Source organism: Neodiprion virginianus, chromosome 5 (genome assembly GCF_021901495.1).
Source record: "Neodiprion virginianus isolate iyNeoVirg1 chromosome 5, iyNeoVirg1.1, whole genome shotgun sequence".
Taxonomy (NCBI): Eukaryota; Metazoa; Arthropoda; class Insecta; order Hymenoptera; family Diprionidae; genus Neodiprion; species Neodiprion virginianus.
In genome coordinates this window covers 29212488-29232212 of record NC_060881.1, presented here as the reverse complement: position 1 = coordinate 29232212, position 19725 = coordinate 29212488, and the positions used below count along the sequence as shown (strand labels likewise).

The 19725-nt window shown below is 39.7% G+C and overlaps 2 protein-coding genes across 5 annotated transcripts in view; one reads left to right on the top strand and one right to left on the bottom strand.

The window, feature by feature from the left end:
- Window positions 1-216: 216 nt before the first annotated feature.
- On the top strand, window positions 217-3848 carry LOC124306193 (acetylcholine receptor subunit beta-like 1). Its single transcript, XM_046766547.1, has 5 exons — window positions 217-552; window positions 640-779; window positions 1280-1434; window positions 1540-2590; window positions 2729-3848. The coding sequence occupies exons 1-5, from the start codon at window positions 495-497 to the stop codon at window positions 2891-2893; spliced, it is 1569 nt and encodes a 522-aa protein (XP_046622503.1). The 5' UTR covers window positions 217-494; the 3' UTR covers window positions 2894-3848.
- Window positions 3849-7313: 3465 nt separating this feature from the next.
- LOC124304697 (acetylcholine receptor subunit alpha-type acr-16-like) overlaps window positions 7314-19725 on the bottom strand; it is a 39639-nt gene continuing 27227 nt past the window's right edge. For all 4 annotated transcript variants that reach the window (XM_046763243.1, XM_046763242.1, XM_046763245.1 and 1 more), the window contains 7 exons: window positions 18217-18397; window positions 16959-17034; window positions 15969-16163; window positions 15777-15863; window positions 15597-15706; window positions 14744-15304; window positions 7314-11392 (listed from right to left, as the gene is read on the bottom strand). In XM_046763243.1, the coding sequence (XP_046619199.1) occupies window positions 11225-11392; window positions 14744-15304; window positions 15597-15706; window positions 15777-15863; window positions 15969-16163; window positions 16959-17034; window positions 18217-18397 (1378 nt within the window). In that variant the 3' untranslated portion in view covers window positions 7314-11224. The remainder of the gene's footprint in view (window positions 11393-14743; window positions 15305-15596; window positions 15707-15776; window positions 15864-15968; window positions 16164-16958; window positions 17035-18216; window positions 18398-19725) is intronic.

Below are 19725 nucleotides of genomic sequence, written 5' to 3'. Positions count from 1 at the left end.
GTAAATTGATCTAATTATTACATGTTTTTTTTTTAACGTGGCAAAAAACGGTTAATTACTTTTCTCGATCTTCTGTCGAGTCTGCTACTAGTTTTTTTTTAACTGTTCTATGAACCTATCGTGACATCCAATGTGCTCTTATCTAACTACGAATAAGGGTAGGGAAATTGCATCCCCGAACGATGCCAACCCCTACGTGGTTTTAGGAACGCTCGACTCTAGTCAAGTGAGGCTCTGATTTTGATTTATAGGAAGTATGTAAAAAACAATAAGCGGGGGTGGTAGGGATTGTCAGTGAGTGATTACTGTTAAAAATCACGTCTCATCGTGGATAATGCGTCGGTAATAATCGTGTGGATTGTTTCCCAGCGCTCATCTGCCGCAATGAACGTAGTAAACTCTCTTATTGGCCTCTTTTCCAAGGTGGTATATTGATTCGCGGGCGGCGCATAGCTTCGCCAACAAGGGTGGGTTTACACCCATACCCGCCTAAAATGTATTTTTGTTTAAAGTTCATGCGGTTTTTGCTAACCGCTTCTCTGTTCTGCGTTGGTAAGTGTTAGCCATAGAACAGTTTTCATTTTTCTTATTTCTTTTCTGTGCCATCCCTCGCCAAATTTCTATATTTTTCGTTCGCAGTTGGCTTCTGCTCCGAAGATGAAGAACGTCTGGTCCGCGATTTATTTCGCGGATACAACAAGCTCATCCGCCCCGTTCAAAACATGACCCAAAAAGTCGACGTCAGATTTGGACTTGCTTTTGTGCAGCTGATCAATGTGGTAAGAAAATTTTGTCAAACAACACTCCCAGTGTTTTTGATTTTCTACATGTAACAAAAATAGTGTAACATTCTGTACGAAATCGGAAACCAATCAGCAGTTCCTCTGCTTTCTGTCCCTGTTACACTTCGTTAAGTTTCCTATTTTATTCTAAGCTTGACAGTAAATTTATTTACTTATTGCATAACCACTGACCATACGTACAATAGTACACGCATACACAGTGCATAGTATGTATCCTAACGGAGTTACGATAAAGAAGCACCCGTATTCAGGAATGGACTTAAAAGTAACTTATCACAAACACAAATTACCTTAACTAGTACTAATTTATGGAGAAGTTTATTCTCACTGATATCATTTAACCTTTTATCTTTTCGCGAAAAACCAAAACAAGAACTATCCCATTTAAATTGATTCCAACACATTCCTTTCCAACAATACTTATTCACAATTGCAAATCCGTGATACCATTTTTTCTTTCGATCACTGTTATCAAGAATGAGAAAAACCAGATCATGAAGTCCAATGTCTGGCTGCGATTCGTCTGGACCGATTATCAGTTGCAATGGGACGAGGCGGATTATGGAGGGATTGGAGTGTTGCGTTTGCCGCCCGATAAGGTTTGGAAGCCAGACATCGTTCTGTTCAACAAGTAAGTTATGCACAGTGTCTACATTCGATGATTGACGATTCCAAGAAGGCGGCTGATCTTCAGTTGGCGGTTGACAACTTGAACTCGTCACCTTTACTTTTCCAGCGCTGACGGCAACTACGAGGTTCGGTACAAGAGCAACGTTCTGATATACCCAACGGGAGAGGTTCTCTGGGTGCCTCCAGCGATCTACCAGAGTTCGTGCACCATTGACGTCACCTACTTCCCCTTTGACCAGCAAACGTGCATCATGAAGTTTGGATCCTGGACGTTCAACGGTGACCAGGTGTCCCTGGCACTTTACAACGACAAGAACTTCGTGGACCTTTCGGACTATTGGAAGAGCGGCACATGGGACATCATCAGCGTGCCCGCCTATCTGAACATATACCACAGCGACTTTCCGACCGAGACCGACATCACGTTCTACATAATAATCAGGAGGAAGACCTTGTTTTACACGGTCAATCTCATCCTTCCAACCGTCCTCATCTCGTTCCTCTGCGTCCTCGTGTTCTACCTACCAGCCGAAGCTGGGGAGAAAGTCACCCTTGGCATCAGTATCCTCTTGTCGCTTGTCGTGTTCCTCCTGCTGGTCAGCAAGATCCTGCCGCCAACATCGCTTGTGCTTCCGTTGATAGCGAAGTACCTCTTGTTCACCTTCATAATGAACACCGTCAGTATTTTGGTCACGGTTATCATAATAAACTGGAACTTTCGAGGGCCGAGGACTCACCGGATGCCGCAACTGATACGGAAGATATTCCTCAAGTATCTGCCGACCATCCTCCTCATGCGCAGACCCAAGAAGACTAGGCTCAGGTGGATGATGGAAATTCCGAACGTCACTCTCCCGGCCTCAACTTACTCCGGAAGTCCCACCGAGCTTCCGAAACACCTGCCAGCTGGTCTCGCTAAGCCCAAAATGGAAGTAATGGAACTCTCCGACTTGCATCACCCCAACTGCAAGATCAATCGAAAGGTTCACCACACCACCAGCGCTTCGACAACTGCAGCTGGAGGAGGTGATGCTTTGGGGGATAGGAGAGGATCGGAAAGCTCCGACTCGGTGCTGCTAAGTCCAGAAGCTAGCAAGGCAACGGAGGCCGTTGAGTTCATCGCCGAGCACTTGAGGAACGAGGATCTTTACATTCAGGTAAAAATTTCCGCAAGCTTTTCCACAGTTCCAAGCGTCTTGTTCGCGGGTTTTCAAAGTTTTTACACATTTTTTTGTTTTTTTACTTCTCAATTAAATTCCCGTTCTCTTCCTCAGAGTGTCATGTTATGATTCCAGACACGAGAGGATTGGAAATACGTTGCAATGGTGATCGATCGGCTGCAGCTGTATATATTTTTTGTTGTCACAACGGCTGGGACAATAGGGATACTGATGGACGCACCTCATATATTTGAGTACGTCGATCAGGACCGTATCATTGAGATTTATCGAGGAAAGTAATTTAGGACAGAATTCAAACTGTGGGCTGGACGCCCCATGGCTTTGGAAAAAGCTAAAGACCGAATCCCCACGTGTTGGGATAGAAACCGAGAAACAAATATCCCGCACAAACACATCCGTTTCCTTTGAAACTCGTGAAACTATAAGCCGCTCACTGGAACGCGTTGTAAATCGAGAATGCAAATGTTGATCATCCGCCATATTTGTTTCTGGTAGAAATTTTTCCCCAGACGATAACTGATCTTCCGCAAGCGGATAATTGGTTGATGCTCCACTGCCGGCTGATGGGTGATGTTGAATTTATTTGTCAAGATGGTTTTCCATCAGCACGTAAGCCCTGCATTAAGTCTTCCCTAAGTAACGAAGTATAGAAATGAAAGAGTCTACACATTAATTGGTTGGTTATAGGGTGGAAAAAAATGACCGTTGGTTCGTCGAATGCTTTCGACTCTCCAGTGGAAGGAAAATATTAAAGGAATAAAAAATAAAGAATAATGATCCGGTATGAAAATGTCGAGTCGCATAAAAATATGAAATTACGTACATATGTAACCGCAATGTCTAAATGTCGATGTAATAAATTTAAAAACGATCCTGATCCAAGCAGCAGCTGTCTAACTGCATCATTATATTCGTATCTACAAATAATTCGTTTTAAATATGCATATAAGGGTAAAATTATTCAACTCAAAACGAAAAATTAAATAAATAAATATACGTAAGTATAAAATAAACTTTGTAGAAATCGTTCTATTAACACTAATGCTCGTACATCGGTGGTTTGATATGTGCTATTAGAAACGTTGTAATACTCATGGTCAAGTTTTACTTTCATAGCATTATAGTATACCTGTAACTAGCTAATTGTAAGACCGTGTCTAGCCTAAGCAAAGAATTAGAAAAATAACGTGTACTAATATTATAGCGTGTAGATACAATAAAATATGGCCAAAGAGATTTCCAATTCTTGTCTTTTCCTATCATATCCTTGAGATAAAATCCGAGAGAAAATGTTTGGAATGGAGTTAGGGATCTACGGGAAATTGTTTTTTTTTTTTTTACAAGGTTTACGGAACGAGTGAATGATGCACGGTTTTTGCTTCTTTTCTTTTCGTTTATTTCAACATTTCATAATAACGTAATAATGATAATAATAATTACAATATGGTGACAGTTGGTTCACCACTTAACAGGGATTTTTTTTTTTTTTTCATACATAATAATCGATCAACGTTTTCTTTATTATTTTCATTATAATTATTTTATTTTATTTTATTTCATTTTAATTCATTTATTCATTCTCCTTTTAAATTTGTCATTAAATCTTCTTATTCATTTTTTGTGGAAAGGAGCCTGGCACTGGGAATATTATGTTTCATAACAAATCTTTTATTTATTATCTTCAATATGAATTTACTATCATTAAACCAGGCCATCCTTGATACACGTAATTAAAAATTATCGGTAAGTATTCGTATAATAATTCATGTATCGTGATGTACGATCGGGTAAGAAACTTATTTCATCATTTTCCAACTTCTCACTTCAGCCGGCTTCACGAGCGATCAATTTGACATTTTTTTTCACTAGTATCAGAAACAAAAAACAAACAATAAGATTTATCGTTTATGCTATACATTTCGTGATTACTTTTTTTTTATTTTTATTTTCCTCTTTTATTTTGAAATTTCATTCCGTAGAGCATCGTTTTACAATTAAGTGTACGTAACAATCTCATAACATATACTTAAGATGTATTTTTTTTTTCGCCGCGGGTGAAAAGGTGGAATTCAGGGTTTTTCGCAGATTTTGAAGTGTGAAAATGTATGTGTGTGTGTGTGTGTGTGTGTGTATAATAGATTCTTCTTTATGTTTTTTTTTGTATCGTTTTGTTTTGTCTTCGTTTTAAATACATAATAAGAGATGATATAATATATGTAAGAAGAATGGAAGAGTTCGATTATTAGAATCGGTTTCAATTTTCAGCATTTTTTTTTTTTTTTGACTTAAATTTTTTCTTTTCGTTCATTAGTATTCTTAGATAATTTGAGATATTTATAGTTTAGTTTAGTTTCGAGAGAAAGTGACCTCGATAAAGTTGACTACGAAGATCTAAACTTCTACCTAAAACCAATTCTAAGTTTTTATACCGTTAAAGTATCATCTACAGTTCTATGTTGATTATAGACTAATATTTTTATATTCATTGGTTGATTATTGAGGTTTTTTTTTTTTTTTTTTTTTATTTTTTATTTTTTTCTATTTTAAGTTTATATCGATACACGTTTAGCATTTCATAGTTTAAATATGTATAGATAATGTTTAGCAGTATATGTTTTAATAGTTTCAATTTAAATTTAGAGATTATTTTCTTTTAGCAATCTAATTATTTGAGACCGATTTGATCGTGGGATTAGAGATTTTTATATTATATGTATACAAGATATACGCGAGTGAGCTAGCGCTAATATAAATAATGTCGATATGCGCATATATATATGTGTGTATATAGATATATATCCGAATCATAAATTCAAAAAGCATGACGGTTATATGTATATATGTACACATACACATGCTGCGACCGGATTTCAGCGAAACGATAGAAAAAAATCACTGTTTTTTTTTTTTTTTTCTTTATATCTTTCGAATTTCAGATGAACATACGATCAAATATATGCCAGATGAATTTCTACCGACTGCATACTCCGTCGGCTGTTAAAATTCAATGCGCACGCGCAACAATCCGAGAGCGACTGTTTGCCAGGGTGACCAACCGTCATAAATTTTCACGACAGTTCGCCGCGATGTATTTAACCTCAAAATTGTCGACAGTTGTCGTTGTCACAGTTGTGCTCAATGCGCAACTGTGACAAATGTTGAGGTTAAAGACAGTTGGTCATTCTGGTAAACAGTTGCTCTCGGATTTTAGCGCGTGAGTATGAAAATTTAGCAAACGACGGAGCATGTTGTCGTTAGGAATGCACTCTGTATATACCATTTATGCATGTATATATAAGTAAGAAATAAAGTCGCGAAGAATTTATACGCGTATGAAAAATTGATCGGCATCTACATCGGTAAAAATCATTTAAAATCCTTTCGGCTTTGGCATCTGCGTTTGGCAAGAATTTCTTCTTCTTCGTTTTATTCTTATTCCAGTTCTTTGGATAATTGAAGAAACGATTGTAGGATATTGATACAGTTTAGTTTTGTCGGATTTTTTTACCCGCAGCTCGATGCAACCCTGCGGTTAAGAATTAAGAATCAAACAAATATACCTACAAAGTTCTTTCATCGTCAGCATAATATGCAATGTTTAAAAATTCTGCAGAGACGTGACGCAATTTCTCCGTCAGTTTCTCGTAAATCGCAATATTAAGATTTTCACTGAGATGTGAGAGATTTTAGAAAATTCTCAATTCTTAATCGCACGATTTAATTCGCGGCGTGAAATCAGTCGAATTGCTTCATCCCCCGGCGGTATTACCAAACTTAGAGGGTTGTACATTTGTTCATAACAACAGTATAGATTAAATAAAAATTAGCTTGCCTCGGCGATATCTGGAGATTTAGCTAAAAAATTTGGCACTTGAACGTGATTTTCTTCTGATAAATCTATCAACTTTGTTTCCTCACATTATACGTATAATCATTAATGTACGTCATACGAGTTACGTGCATTTTAATGCACTCACGTCGCTCACTCGTTCGTTTCACTATCTCTTTACCGCGGATCGTGGAGATATTTTTCCTATACTTTATACGTGATCGAAAGTTGTGGCAAAACTCACCACGACCTTTAATAATTTTCATTACCGATTTGCGATTTATCTCATATATTTTTCCACGATCGTCGCTAATTAAGTCGTCGCGAAACAAACGATAGGTATTTGTTTTACATCGCGTACGGTAAAGAACGTTTGCAAATTCCATCGATATTACAACAATAAAATATAAAAATGCTTCCGATTGAAAAGTTTGAGCGTTCGTAGCATTATCATCATCATTATTACTATTATTACTATTATTATTATTATTGTTGTTGTTGTTGTTGTTGTTGTTGTTGTTGTTGTTAGTCGTTTTATTCAGTGTTCATAATTTCACATATTTTTTAGCAATGTTGAAATTATACTTTTTACCTTGCTTCTCATTTCTTTTGATAAAATTTTGTTTTTTCTCTCTATTTAAACCTAGGCAAATTAACGTCATCGAGGAATTTGGCACGTCGACAAGATCTTTCATTATCCTCTTTTCCCTTGCTCTTTTTGTGTAGAACGAGTTTCGAGTTTCGCTGCAGATACATATACATGGAGACATAATGTATGCTTGTGTAATATCAAACGTTCTTTAGCCTCACTCCGATGTGAATAAAACATATTACGACTACGCATATACAGGTAGTAAACAGGTATCTATCTAGGCAACAATGTCTATACTGGATCTCGACATTTTTTGTCTTTTTCGTTCTTTTTTTTTTTTTTTTCCTTCAAGCCCTTAAACCAAGTTAATTAATCATCAACGTCATCGTCATCGTCATCGTTATCATTATCATTACAATCATCATCAGCATCATCATCATCGCCATCGCCGTGAATTGCATCATCAAGGATTGCAATCGTTATTTAATCAATCCGAAATGTTTAATCCTTATACGATACATTATATACGTTATTTAAATTTTTTTTTCTTTATCATCACTTTTTAACATTATTAACAACGTCGTTATATAGTTATATACACACACTTGTATATGTATATATATATATATGTATATATATATAACATATATTTATAAATAGAATATATATGGGTATATACGCATATACGTATATGTGTATAACTTTGAATATTATTATATTATATTTAAAAGTTTATAACGTGATTGGTTGTCGCGTCATTGCCAATGGCCGAGAAAAATTCATATTTTTATCATACATTATTAATAATAATAATATTCCAAATAATGGGAATAATAATAGTAATAATAATAACAATAACAAATAAATATTCAGAATCCTTTTCTTAGCATCATACTTCTTCCTTCTTTCGTTCTCTCCCTACCGTCATTCTTTCTTTCCTTTACTCGTGTCTGTCTCCTTTCGTATCATTTCCCCGTATTAATGGTTATTTGCTCGATTTTTCGCAACGGTTTTGTATCTCGTAGTCAGTTATCGATTAACACTGCACCCGCCGTGAGAGAGATTACCTATGAAAAGGAACGGCTCGGGTAATCGAATCGGAAATAAAAATTCGAAACAACAATAACGAATACAACGAGTCAAATCAACGAAAAAACTGTCTCGAAATAACAACCGACTCGTTACGTTCTTTCCGAAAATGTTCTCTGCCCGACGCCTTCTCTTTTCAAACATTTTTTTGTATACAACCGCTTTTCCACACGTACAAAGTGTGTCGCGTACGTTCGTCGTGCAAAGTGCGAAAACTGCAGCATATCAGAGGCTCTCTTCTCGATTGATCAGCAATTATTTATATCATTGTGACGCCGATGTTTGAAACGGTCTAATCGTTCGGTCTAAGTGTTCCATCGATCTACAAAGAGGTGCAAATAGCGAGGCGGAACACTTTTCGCGACGAGACTTTATTCGCCATCTCAAGTACAATCTCGTACCCAGCTCTTTTTGTTTTGTCCCTTTGTCTCTTCGTCTCTCATTGTCGCGACTACTTGTCGCGGCTCTACACACATTCGCACCTAACGGTGGTGCAGATGTATGCTGAGACTGTATCAAATATTCAAAGTTCATTTAGGTACGTACATTAGGGCGGTCCTTGAATATGTCATTTTTGAATTTCGACCAGCTCGAATCCCCAAATCGGTTCCAAATAATCTAAACTCTAACCCCTGTCCTCGAAAGGGTGGATTTCCCCATTCAACCCTTTTAGGGGCAAATTTGGTACAAGGGGGCTTCTTGGCTCACTGATTACGAATCTGAACTCAAAATTTGAAAATTCAGAATGGCGGATCCAATATGGTGAACCCAAAATACCAACGTCAAGTGACTTGGGATTCTGGTCCGCCATGTTGGATCCGTCATTTTAAACTTTGAACTTTCGAGTTCAGAATCGTGATCAGTGACTCAAGAAACCCTCCTGTACCAAATGTTATCGAAATCTGTTTGGTAGATTCAGGGTGCCGTTGAAAGAGTTGAATGGGGAAATTCACCCTCTTGTGGCCACGACTTAGAGTTAAGATAAAAATCTGAAAAAATGAGGGAATTATTTTTAAATTATTTTAAGTCGATTTGGGGGTAAGCCGGTCAATATTAAAAAATGATCTTTTTAAGAACCGCTCTATGTACATACATACGTATACCAACGTGAGATTCACAATTTATGAGTAACCTGACCCCAAAGTAGACTATTTTATAAAACGTAATTTTTTTCTTCTTTTCAGTTATTGCATATTGTTATCATTATCTTTCCCTCGTTTTTTGCGTTTTTTCACAATTCATAGACTTCGAAGCGTAAAAAAAGAAAAAAAAATGAAGACAGAAGAAACGGAAAATGATGAGCTCATAGTCAATTGCTACTCATGGCGATGCATTATTAATTATTTCCACGCGGGGACAACACTGACGATGCGTCGCGAAATCGGTACTCGTTTTTTTTTTTTTTTTCTAACACACACTATGTTGGTACTTCAGGATTTACAGTGAATTTTTTTAAGGCTCATGGTCGCGTCGTAATTGTACAAAAATGGTAAGTAAAGAGGTTTCTCAACCATGCCGTCGCTGGAAAACTGACTGACAATTATATCTTTTCCAGTTTATGTTCCGGTCGATGGAAAATGTGTGGCAAAGGCGTGAGGTGAGCCGCTGGTTTCACTATGGCAGCCATTTTCCCGCTTCACGTAGTCTTTGTCTCTACGTAGCCGGACGAGATGAGATTCGGTGTGACGGTTATTTCCTTGGTTAAAATTGATTCTCCTGAATGTACGAAGTTTAATTAGAAGAAAATACATGTATAAAATGCGTTTACGAGTATTACCGATACCGAAACAATTTATACCCGTATCGCAGCGCGTCGACCATGAGCTTGAAATGCAATTTTCATATCGAATAATCCTATGCGCGAGATTTTTTACTCAATTACGATAATCACCGTTTACCAGTGAAACGTGCAGATCGTTAGATATAAAGTGCTGGTTGTGAAATGATAAGACTCTTAATTCAAAACCAACCACCCGCGCATTATAAGTCACGTCACCGTCGCAATTCGATTAATTTCATTAGAATTCTCGGCTAATGATTACAGTAATAATAATAATAATACTCACTAGTGATATACGGATTAATAAAATTCACTGGCATTTGAATCACCTTGGCAGTTCATTGTGTAGTTGAGAATATATGTATAATATATAGTAATACGTGTGTGTATGTGTGCGCTTATCTCCTTTCTCTTTCCGTATCGTTATCTTTTTGCACTTCCGACTATCTCCCCCGTTCTCATCAGCTCGACGGACTCGATGAATAAACTGCTGATCTGGGGAGCTGTGTCAATTTCTCAAACGTCGATTTCGGATCGATCTGATCGAGCCGTCTACATTATTGTGATTACATTGTAGTCTGATGTCGAAGGTCGGCTGTTCGGCGTGTGTGCGTGTGTAAATTTGCATATCATATTAATACATAACGTGTGTGGATGTGTGTTTGTGTGTTATTGCTAAAGTCTTCGATGAAATTCTAACATTAGTGCTGATTCGGTTGTCCCTGTTCCATATTTTTCATCATATTTGTTTTCTGTTCAACAGTTAGGTATACAATCGGACAAGCCAACCAGTAATCGTTGGTTCTCCACGCTGCACTTTTACTAATTATCTCTTGAATAATTTTTTCTCCGTCTTTAATTCACCGTATTCCCTTGCCTTCGGTTAGCTAGTCGCACCGTTTGATTTCTCTTGTTTTCTTATCTAGCTGTGATATATTGTATTTGTATGCGTAGTACATGGGGAAAAATGGTATTCGAAAAGCGAAAGTTCGACAACCTGCGATGCGGCGTTTGCAACAATTGGGTGTGTGTGTGTGTTTTTTTTTTTTTTTTGTGTTAAATGTATTAACGTTGGGCTATCGCGAGATAAAATTGAATAATAAACGACACTTTTGTCAAGCGTAAAAAATTCATGTACAACAAATACGGTGCAGGGCGTTTTACGATCAATTTACTGCGGCCTAATCGTAAATGGATATAATATTCATTCGTGGACTCGCAGCAGCGGCAGCAGTAACGATATTCCTTCGATATCTCAGTTTCGTTTTTGATTATTATTATTATTATCCAACACCGACGACGATCGAGAACCCCTCCGAATCACGTGACGATTATATGAGGGGCTGAGAATAGGACGGTGATGGTGGCGATGATCGTGAACAGGGTAAATATTATTAGGCACATCCTGTCGATCACCATCGCTGCGAACTTCCAATCGTTGCTCACCTTCTTCTCCAAGTCGTCGTTCTTCAGCTGATCCGTTATTACCTGTAACGAGAGCAGAGGAAGACAATCCAGATTATAGAAGATCCTAATGCAAACACCTGAAATTTTGACTGTCCTTTGAAAGAATCGTGGCCATGAAAGGATGGCAAAAAGAAAAGGACAGAAAACTTTGCATCGTCCAAAAGACCTTGTCACATGACGTTATGATGTTCACCACACGACAGGCCAAAATATATCGGCACTCCTGAAACCTGTAAGGTCGTGTGTGGTGTATGCTTTTAAGGTAAGAAGCTGAAAGTTCACGAAAGGTCGGATGAAATATTCATAAAAGTCTACATGTACGGTATGTACAGGCTTTCTATGTCATCCGATTATGAGCCAACCAGACACCATACCGTATTGTATATTCCCTTCGTACGATTCACGGATTTTCCTATGTAATATCCACAGATGTCGCATCGTAGCACGGCTAATACACTATTTTCCGGGATGTAAGAAGGGGAGAAACGAAAAGAGAGAAAAAAGACCGTAAGACAGACAAGAAGAGAGAAGAATAAAAGAAACATTTTTCATGCATATATTTATCATCGTCGTAGAAAAGACGTATAGAATGATGGAGAACTCCGGTAAGGCGAACGTTTTTTACGGTATATCTTAGTTTATTTTCTTCGCGGTATTGTATTATCCCGAAATGCGGTTTTAGCCGGGAGTGAAAAATGACGAATAACCAATTTCGTGCTATCCTATTTTCCTTTCTATCCCATGGTAACAATAACATTTCCACCGTCTACAGCGTCGGCGTATTTCATTCTGACAATACAGTGTCACTATTTCTTCGTCGATTTTCATTCTTTCAGAGTACCAATTTTCAGAAAGAGAAAGCTACGCAGAGAACCCGATAATCGCGGCAACGATCCGTGCTTGCACCCCGTGAATTTTTATCCCCATTGCAGTCTGTGTCCTAGTTGGCACGGAACGCACCATATACACGGTACTGTTGACGGAGCGCCGCAGCGAATTGGGAAGAGAAAAACGGGGCTGGAGGATAGAAAAAAATGAAAATACGAGGTCAGTAAAACAGAAATCGGAATAAACCACGTTTCGACACCGCGGTGGCCCATATTAACGAGTGAAAAACTATCAGTCCCGGCTGCAACGCGTGCGGATTATTGGATTCTGTGTTTGGCTTGGCAATGTGAGCCGAGCTGACGGTGGCACATAAAAAGCGACTCCCGCAGAGCCGAGGTTCAATATTTCTTTTGTACTGCGATTAGCCGTAAGCTCCGGTAAGGTTCCAGAGCATCCGAGTGCTTCATGATCCGTTATCCTACCCGTAGCGGATTGTGTCGTTCGTTTTTTGGAGAAGGCACATCATGCGGGTTAACCGAGTGTGAATAATCGAGGAACGATGTGTATATAAATGGGATGGAAACATTCCCGGATAATGAAAATCAATCGAAAACTCAATCATCCAAATAAATTCAGATCGGATCACTTGACTATCGATACGTTTGAAATTTGAATCATGTACGACTTCAGGTACGAACAATATTATACCCTGATGAAATTTTACCCGATACGAATATCTCTGGGTATTACTTTTCACTCACGTATGTTGTACACACGTTATATCCTTACTGCGGACGTTTGCAAATTGATACTTCGCGGAGGAAAATTGGGGATATGTTTCGGAGTAGTTCAGTCTCTTTGAATTTCTTCGTTTCCCCGATGGACTCTACATTCTTTAAGATGAAAAAACGACTACTCTGCGAAACCTTTCAGTTTCTATCAGCATTATTTCTATGTTTTTCCTTCTTTCAAACTGTGTCTCTGCAAGACTATGCAATCGTTCAAATTACGTTTAGCTGCTTTGTAGGATTTTTTTATAAGCTTACTTTTCTACGATTTCACGAGAATGTGAATTATTTTTTCAGCTATTGCTGTGCGGGGAATCGGAGCATTTTGAATTCAGTTTGTATCGCAAATTCGTTAGTTGGAATAAATTAACTTGACTGATTTGAATTTTACTTGGAGCAAAAGGGTTGCGGAAGGGTGCGGCGGATCGAAATAAACAAAACACTTGGTTAGCTGTGATTTTCTTCTATCTGTAAAAACGATATCAGAAAATAATGTGCACAAAATCGGGTATACTGAGGCCCAATTACGATTTCCTTTTAACCGATGAACAGGGGACTTTTTTAAAATTGAATCACTTGTGTTACAATAAAATGGCGATATAAGAGATATAGTTAAATGTTTTTGGGTAAGGTAGTATCTTTACATGTTTGCATCACATTTCCGGCCTTAATAACTTGGACATTAATTTTTAGCTGTTCCAAAGTCAAAAATTCGATAACCATTATTTTGTATGCCTATCAAAATAGTTTTGAGAACACGTGGGAGATGATTTATAGATAATATCGACAAAACATTCCATATTTGCCGCGTCGTACTTTTCACCCTTTGAATTTTTCATTACGTCGGATTTCAGCAATCACTTTACACGGATGCTTTGAAAGATTTCTTATTACTTGAAACAAATAATAAACTGGTAAATCAGTTCATCTCCCGGTCCATTATTTTCTGATTTAGCTTTTCGACGATGGAGGTTATGTCGCGTGGAAAATGGATGTAAAAATATTAACCAACGAAAAAGCATCGACCTCTGTAACTCGTATCACCGTTTGACGCCTGTGACAGGTGATAAAATTTCCGTATCAAGCTCTTGGAGCAGAGTATATAAACTTTGGCGAGTTGCCAGTGGCCTGCGACAACGTTAACCCTTTCGTGCATACATTTTTCCTTAGATGCGACTCACTTGAAATTTTGCATATATGGGCTTATGGGGTCACTGATTACGAATCGGAACTAAAAATTTGAAAATTCTAAATGGCGGATTCAATATGGCGGACGTAAATTCAAAAAGTTATTTGACTTCGTCAAACTTTATTTTACACGGTTTTTGGGATCACTGATTACGAATTTGAACACGAAATTTGGAAACTCAAAATGGCGGATCCAATATGGTTTTGGACAACCAAAACCAACAATAATAAAAATTTTGAAAAGATTCTGTTCAATTTTTTGGTGTATATTAAATTTGTGTAAAAATTTGCATTCAAATTTTCATGGCACATGAGCAGAAAATACTTTTCTTCGTACAAAACTGTAAATTTCTACCATTTGTTTACGTGTGCCATCTTTGAAACTGAATAAATGAATATATTTTTTTTTTTTTTTTTAGACTTTGAAATATTTCAGGGACCATATGAAAGCAAAAAACACGGCAGTTGTTACCAAAAAAAGTAGTTTAATAAATAAAAAGCTGCTGCTGCTGCAAAAAAAAGGTGGGACGATCAGGGTCCAAGCGTGAATTAGATGGTGAAAGCGTACCTTCATTTCCTTGAGAATGAGAATAAGCTCGTATCTCGCGCAGAAGCATGCGCTTTGCAGTATTGTCTCGACTTGGGGGGGCCCCGCGTCCTGGGGGTGTTGATGGTGGTGGGCAGCGGCACTGGTGTAGGGTGTCGGATGCTGATGATGCGGCGTCGAACTCGGGGGCGCAGCGTGGGCGTGATGATGATGGTGATGAGGCGTCGTGTGGACATGTCCGTGGCTGTGACCGTGTCCCATGGACCCCATGGAGCCCATGGAGCCCATGGATCCGATGGTGCCGCCCATGTGAGCGGGGTGCCCCGGGTGGTGGGGGCCTGGCGTGCTGTAAACGTTGTTCAGGAGGTTGTTGTGGGAGGCGAGCGCGTTGTCATCAAGGTCGAGGACGTTGGCCAGAAGCGACTTGCTGCTCCGCTGATGGAGCTCGAGGTCGCCGTAGGCCTTGCTGGAGCCCATCACCGGCGAGGGCTTCTGCGACTTTTGGGTCTCCTTTTCCTCCTTGTCGGCGGGCCTCGACATCCGAAGGACGCAGGGAAGCCAGTAGAGGAAGACGACTCGCACCTTTTGGGGTCAGACATGTGGCGAGGTCTATAATAGAGTACGACTATCGTAGATGAGGATTCGAAGGTCTGGGAATTCGCCGGACGTTTCTCAGAGCTTCAGAGTTGCAGGTTTGAACAAGTTCCCAACCCTGATTCGAGATTACTAGGTTTGATCGAGCTTTCACCGCTTCATCAGCTTCGGACCCAATCAGGGGTCTGGTTTATGAAATCTCTCATTATTTCTCAACGTGTCATCGTTTGAGAGGAAAGGTTACCACGGGGTGAAATTTTTATAAGATGCTCCTACTTACCCATTCGGACATCTCGTGAGTGTCGGAGTTCCGGTGATGATAATTCAGGATCAGAATCGTACTGACGACGCTACTGGCGACCATGAACATAATGCAGTTGAAATATGTACCTGAAAACGAATAATGAATCAGAGTGCCACTCGTTTCCACTTGGCGTAGAATTACTTTATTTACACTGACCTAACAAGGGGACAGCATCCGAAGTGGCGGGCATTGTTTCCGCTACCATGTTGAGGAAGACGGTGAGAGACAGCAGAATGGTGACTCCTGTAAGTCGATTGGGTATAGGATAACGGTTAATGGACTCTCAGTGATTAGTAACCGCATAAAATAACGTTACGGTAGACGTAATATTACGTAACCGATTCTCACCAAGAGAAAGTTTCTCCCCGGAGTCGGGAGGCAGGGTGAAGCCGAGAACGGCCATGCTGGCGATCAGAACGCAGGGCACGATTAGATTGAAAAAGTAGTAGAGGGTGCGTCTCCTTATTATAACAACGAATGTGATGTCTATGTACGGCTCCGGGCAGCAGTTGTAGTATATCTCGTTCCTCTTTCCAGGCACACCTGTAAAACCGACATAGTTTCTCTGTTGCAGCAGTAAAACGTTCGCAAGGTAAAAAACGAGTAGCCGGTAACCAAACGCGGTTTTTTTCTTCACGCGAAAACGGCACTCTAATGTCAGAAAATAAACGAAGACATTCGCCCGAATGGCGGATTGAAATTGTTTGTCGTTCCGGGAGACTAAGAGACCGACTCGATTCTCGTTCTCCGCGATAAAGATAAGGAGAAAGACAAAGAAGAAGAATGAGACGAATGAGAATAAGGTACGGTCATCTCTTTTGAGCGACGTTTTGATTAAACCCATGGAAATGTCGTTTAGTTTTTGCGTTGAGTAAGTCTCGGTGACTCGGACGAAGACGAATGACCACGGAGCAGTTGGTCTATTGGTCTACTTTCGCAGGTTGTTGGGTGAGAGGGAGAAGGGGAGGGAAATGACGGAGTCGGGGTAAAAGTGAAATCGGGAGAGAAAAGTGGCGGCACAAGGTATACATGTAACGCACGCGGTGTACCCTGAAGAAATATATTCAGACGACGTAAGCCGGGGAAAAGACGAGGAGGATCGCGTATCCCGTCGAGGAGTTACGACCGGTGTCAGTCCCTCTACGTCCCCCCAGTGGCTGATGCTACATGTCAGTGTTATATTTTATACGCCCATTCTCAGCAGAGCGTGAGTCGCTGCTGGGAGCATAAGGAGGAACTATTCCAGAAGTTGAGAGAGATGCCGCGATGGCTGAAGGCCGTTAATGCCACGGTCAACAGGGATAAAAACTAAGTTGAAGAGGGATCTAATGTACCCACCGAGAAGGTCCCACTCCCCGTTCGTGATGAAGCTGCTTATGTCGCCCCCAGCCTCGTCCTGGATCTGCAGGTCCAGCTGAAAGTCGAAGAAATGATTGAGTGCTTGGACGAAGACGATATTAACGGATTTATTGCAGCTTATTTTTCTCGACTTAAGCGCCGGAGTGGGACGAATTCAATTCGAATTGCTGAAGAACGAAGCGGGTTAACGGATGCTGAATCAGAAGAAAACGTGTATCGTGGAAAGAGTATGAGAAAAAAACTTAGAGGGGCGGTAGAACTTTTCTTTGTATACGTTTTTACTTCGGGTTTGTTTATGTACAAACGTCATGCCGGCTTTTCTTCTTAATGAATCGCCCCATCATACGCCGTACATTATCGAAATCGACCGGCTGACTGAGTTTAACGGGAATTTGATCAGCCCACTCACCGTTCTTGAACTTTCCCGAAGAAATTCAATTTGTCCGTTTCCAGTTCGCGTGGGCGAGTGTGAAGGTATTCACTAATCGACGAATGGCTCCTAGCTGGGCGGAGTAATAATCGACTCGGTAGCTAGCTTGAGCTAGTCGGTGAGGGAGAAGGTCGTTGAAAAAGAAAAGGAAAGACAGAAAGGGAGAGAGGAAGGGCGATAGGGTGGGAAGCAAAGACTAAGAAAACAATTTTCTCATTCCACCTTGTAAGTTTGTCCAGGACGTCAGTTCAAATATCATTTATTCGTTGACCCAGTTCCTCCGATCCCAATTGAATAATAACTACCAAGATCTGCGCACACACACACCTTGGGCGTCCATAAATTGGCTTTTAATACATTTTTAACGCGTAGTCAATTTAACTTCTGTCGAACAATCAAAAATTCATATCGGATCGTGAAACTTGAATCTAAGCGGAGTTTTACTTGGGTATCAAAAATGAGATGATAAAAAAAAAAAAAAATCAAACGGCTGTTACAGCTGACTTCGAACCTTTCTCCTAGTTTAGACTCTTTTCTTATCCTCGCTTTCGGTGGAGCTTCGGTAAGCAGTTTTAGGATCGACAAAAAGTTGCCAGGGATGGCGAAAAATTCTTACCGAAGAAAGGAGAGTTTGATTGGGATATACTTTCGAAACTAAAAACTTCACCGCATCGACGCTTCTAGTTCAAGAATTGAAAACGGGAAAGAGAAAAAATTGAATGGGGGGTCTAATAAAAACGTGTCTAAAATATTTATGAACCTCTAGGAAAAAGGAAAAAATCGCTGACTTATGTTTGAAATTCTTACCTGGAAACCGTCGTAAGTCCACGAGCCGAATTTCATCTCGCACCGTTGATCGTCGAAGGGAAACCACGTGATGTCTATCTTGCAGGTACTCTTAAATATACCTGGAGGTACGTAGAGGCAGGTGCCGTTGCTCTTGACGACGACGTTCGTCGGATAAGTGCCGTCAAAGCCCTCGTCCGCACTGCAGCAGTGAATCGAGAAAAAAAAAAAATTCACCACGTTTTACGTGCACCTTGAAGTAGGTGAAACTTTGTACATTTTAGCAGAAATTGGAAACTCCAAGAATTTCGAAAGGAAAATTATCGTTGCCACGTTATACTCGTGCTCGTATAATATTTACCCTGAACACGTACGTGTATATATATATATATATATATATATACAAACATGTACGCAACTGTGGGATCGTGTTGAATAATATACATAATATATGTATGTACATACATATATCTATACATACGTATATGTAAAAGTCTGAGAACGGATTGGTTGGATAAAAGCCAGTTGGCTCCGTTCCAATATTTTATTGCATTCGTTTTTTTCGTTCATCTTCATTTTTTGTTTTTCTTACTCGCCATATCCTTTTTCGAAATTCCTCCATTCAACGCTAGCCGGGTGTTTTAAGCTCTCAGAAATTCGCCACCGCACGTCGCAATCTATCGCCAAGTAGTTTATATACCTTATAGACTGTTCCGTCTATCCGCACTTAAACGAAGAATTCAAATTGATGTGCCGCATTTCGTCGTGCAATCCAATTCCCGCGGCACGTGTATTATAGAGACATAAACGTCTCGAACCGAAAAATATCTGAGAAACTCAAGTTCAGGAAAGAAGCTCCTCGAAGCTTCGAAGTATTTTCAGTGGTGGAGTATTATTTTTGAACAACGCAAGCATGTCTTATGCGGTTTTTCACGCCTGTGTTCGGTAAGTAAAGTAACTGCTTTAGCGGCGGAGGGAGTGAGTCACGAGTGCGCATGCGCGGAGTACAATAAAGAGAATTTTTAAAACCTAGGAGTTGAAAGTCGTCTTTTCTTTATCGACTCTGCGCATGCGCAGTCGCAAACAATCCTGAAATTAGGCGACCCTAACCTCAATTTTGTGCTTTGTGAAAAAACGCGTAACGTACTCTTGTTAAATAAAGAATCGTGTAGAACAAGGAGGCGACAATGGTCTTTTTACCTTGCTTATTTGCAATATTCGCCTTCGACTTCACCTATGACTCATATTGCAAACTTACGCGCGGCTTGAAAATACCGAGTTTGCCTCCTTGTTTCGCAATACATTATTTTCCAACGCCAGCGAATTTGTTTCCTCAATGTAGTCTTGTTTTATTTAAAATATATGTTATATTTGTAGACATGCAGCGTTTTCATGGCCTTGGGAAAATCTCGGATGGCGGTGCAGAGGCGTCTTGGCTTGAATAAAACAGGCTGACGTATTTATACGACTGTAAACATATGTGCGGGAGCGTGAAGAACCCCCAGGGACGGGGATTCGAGCTGCTGGATA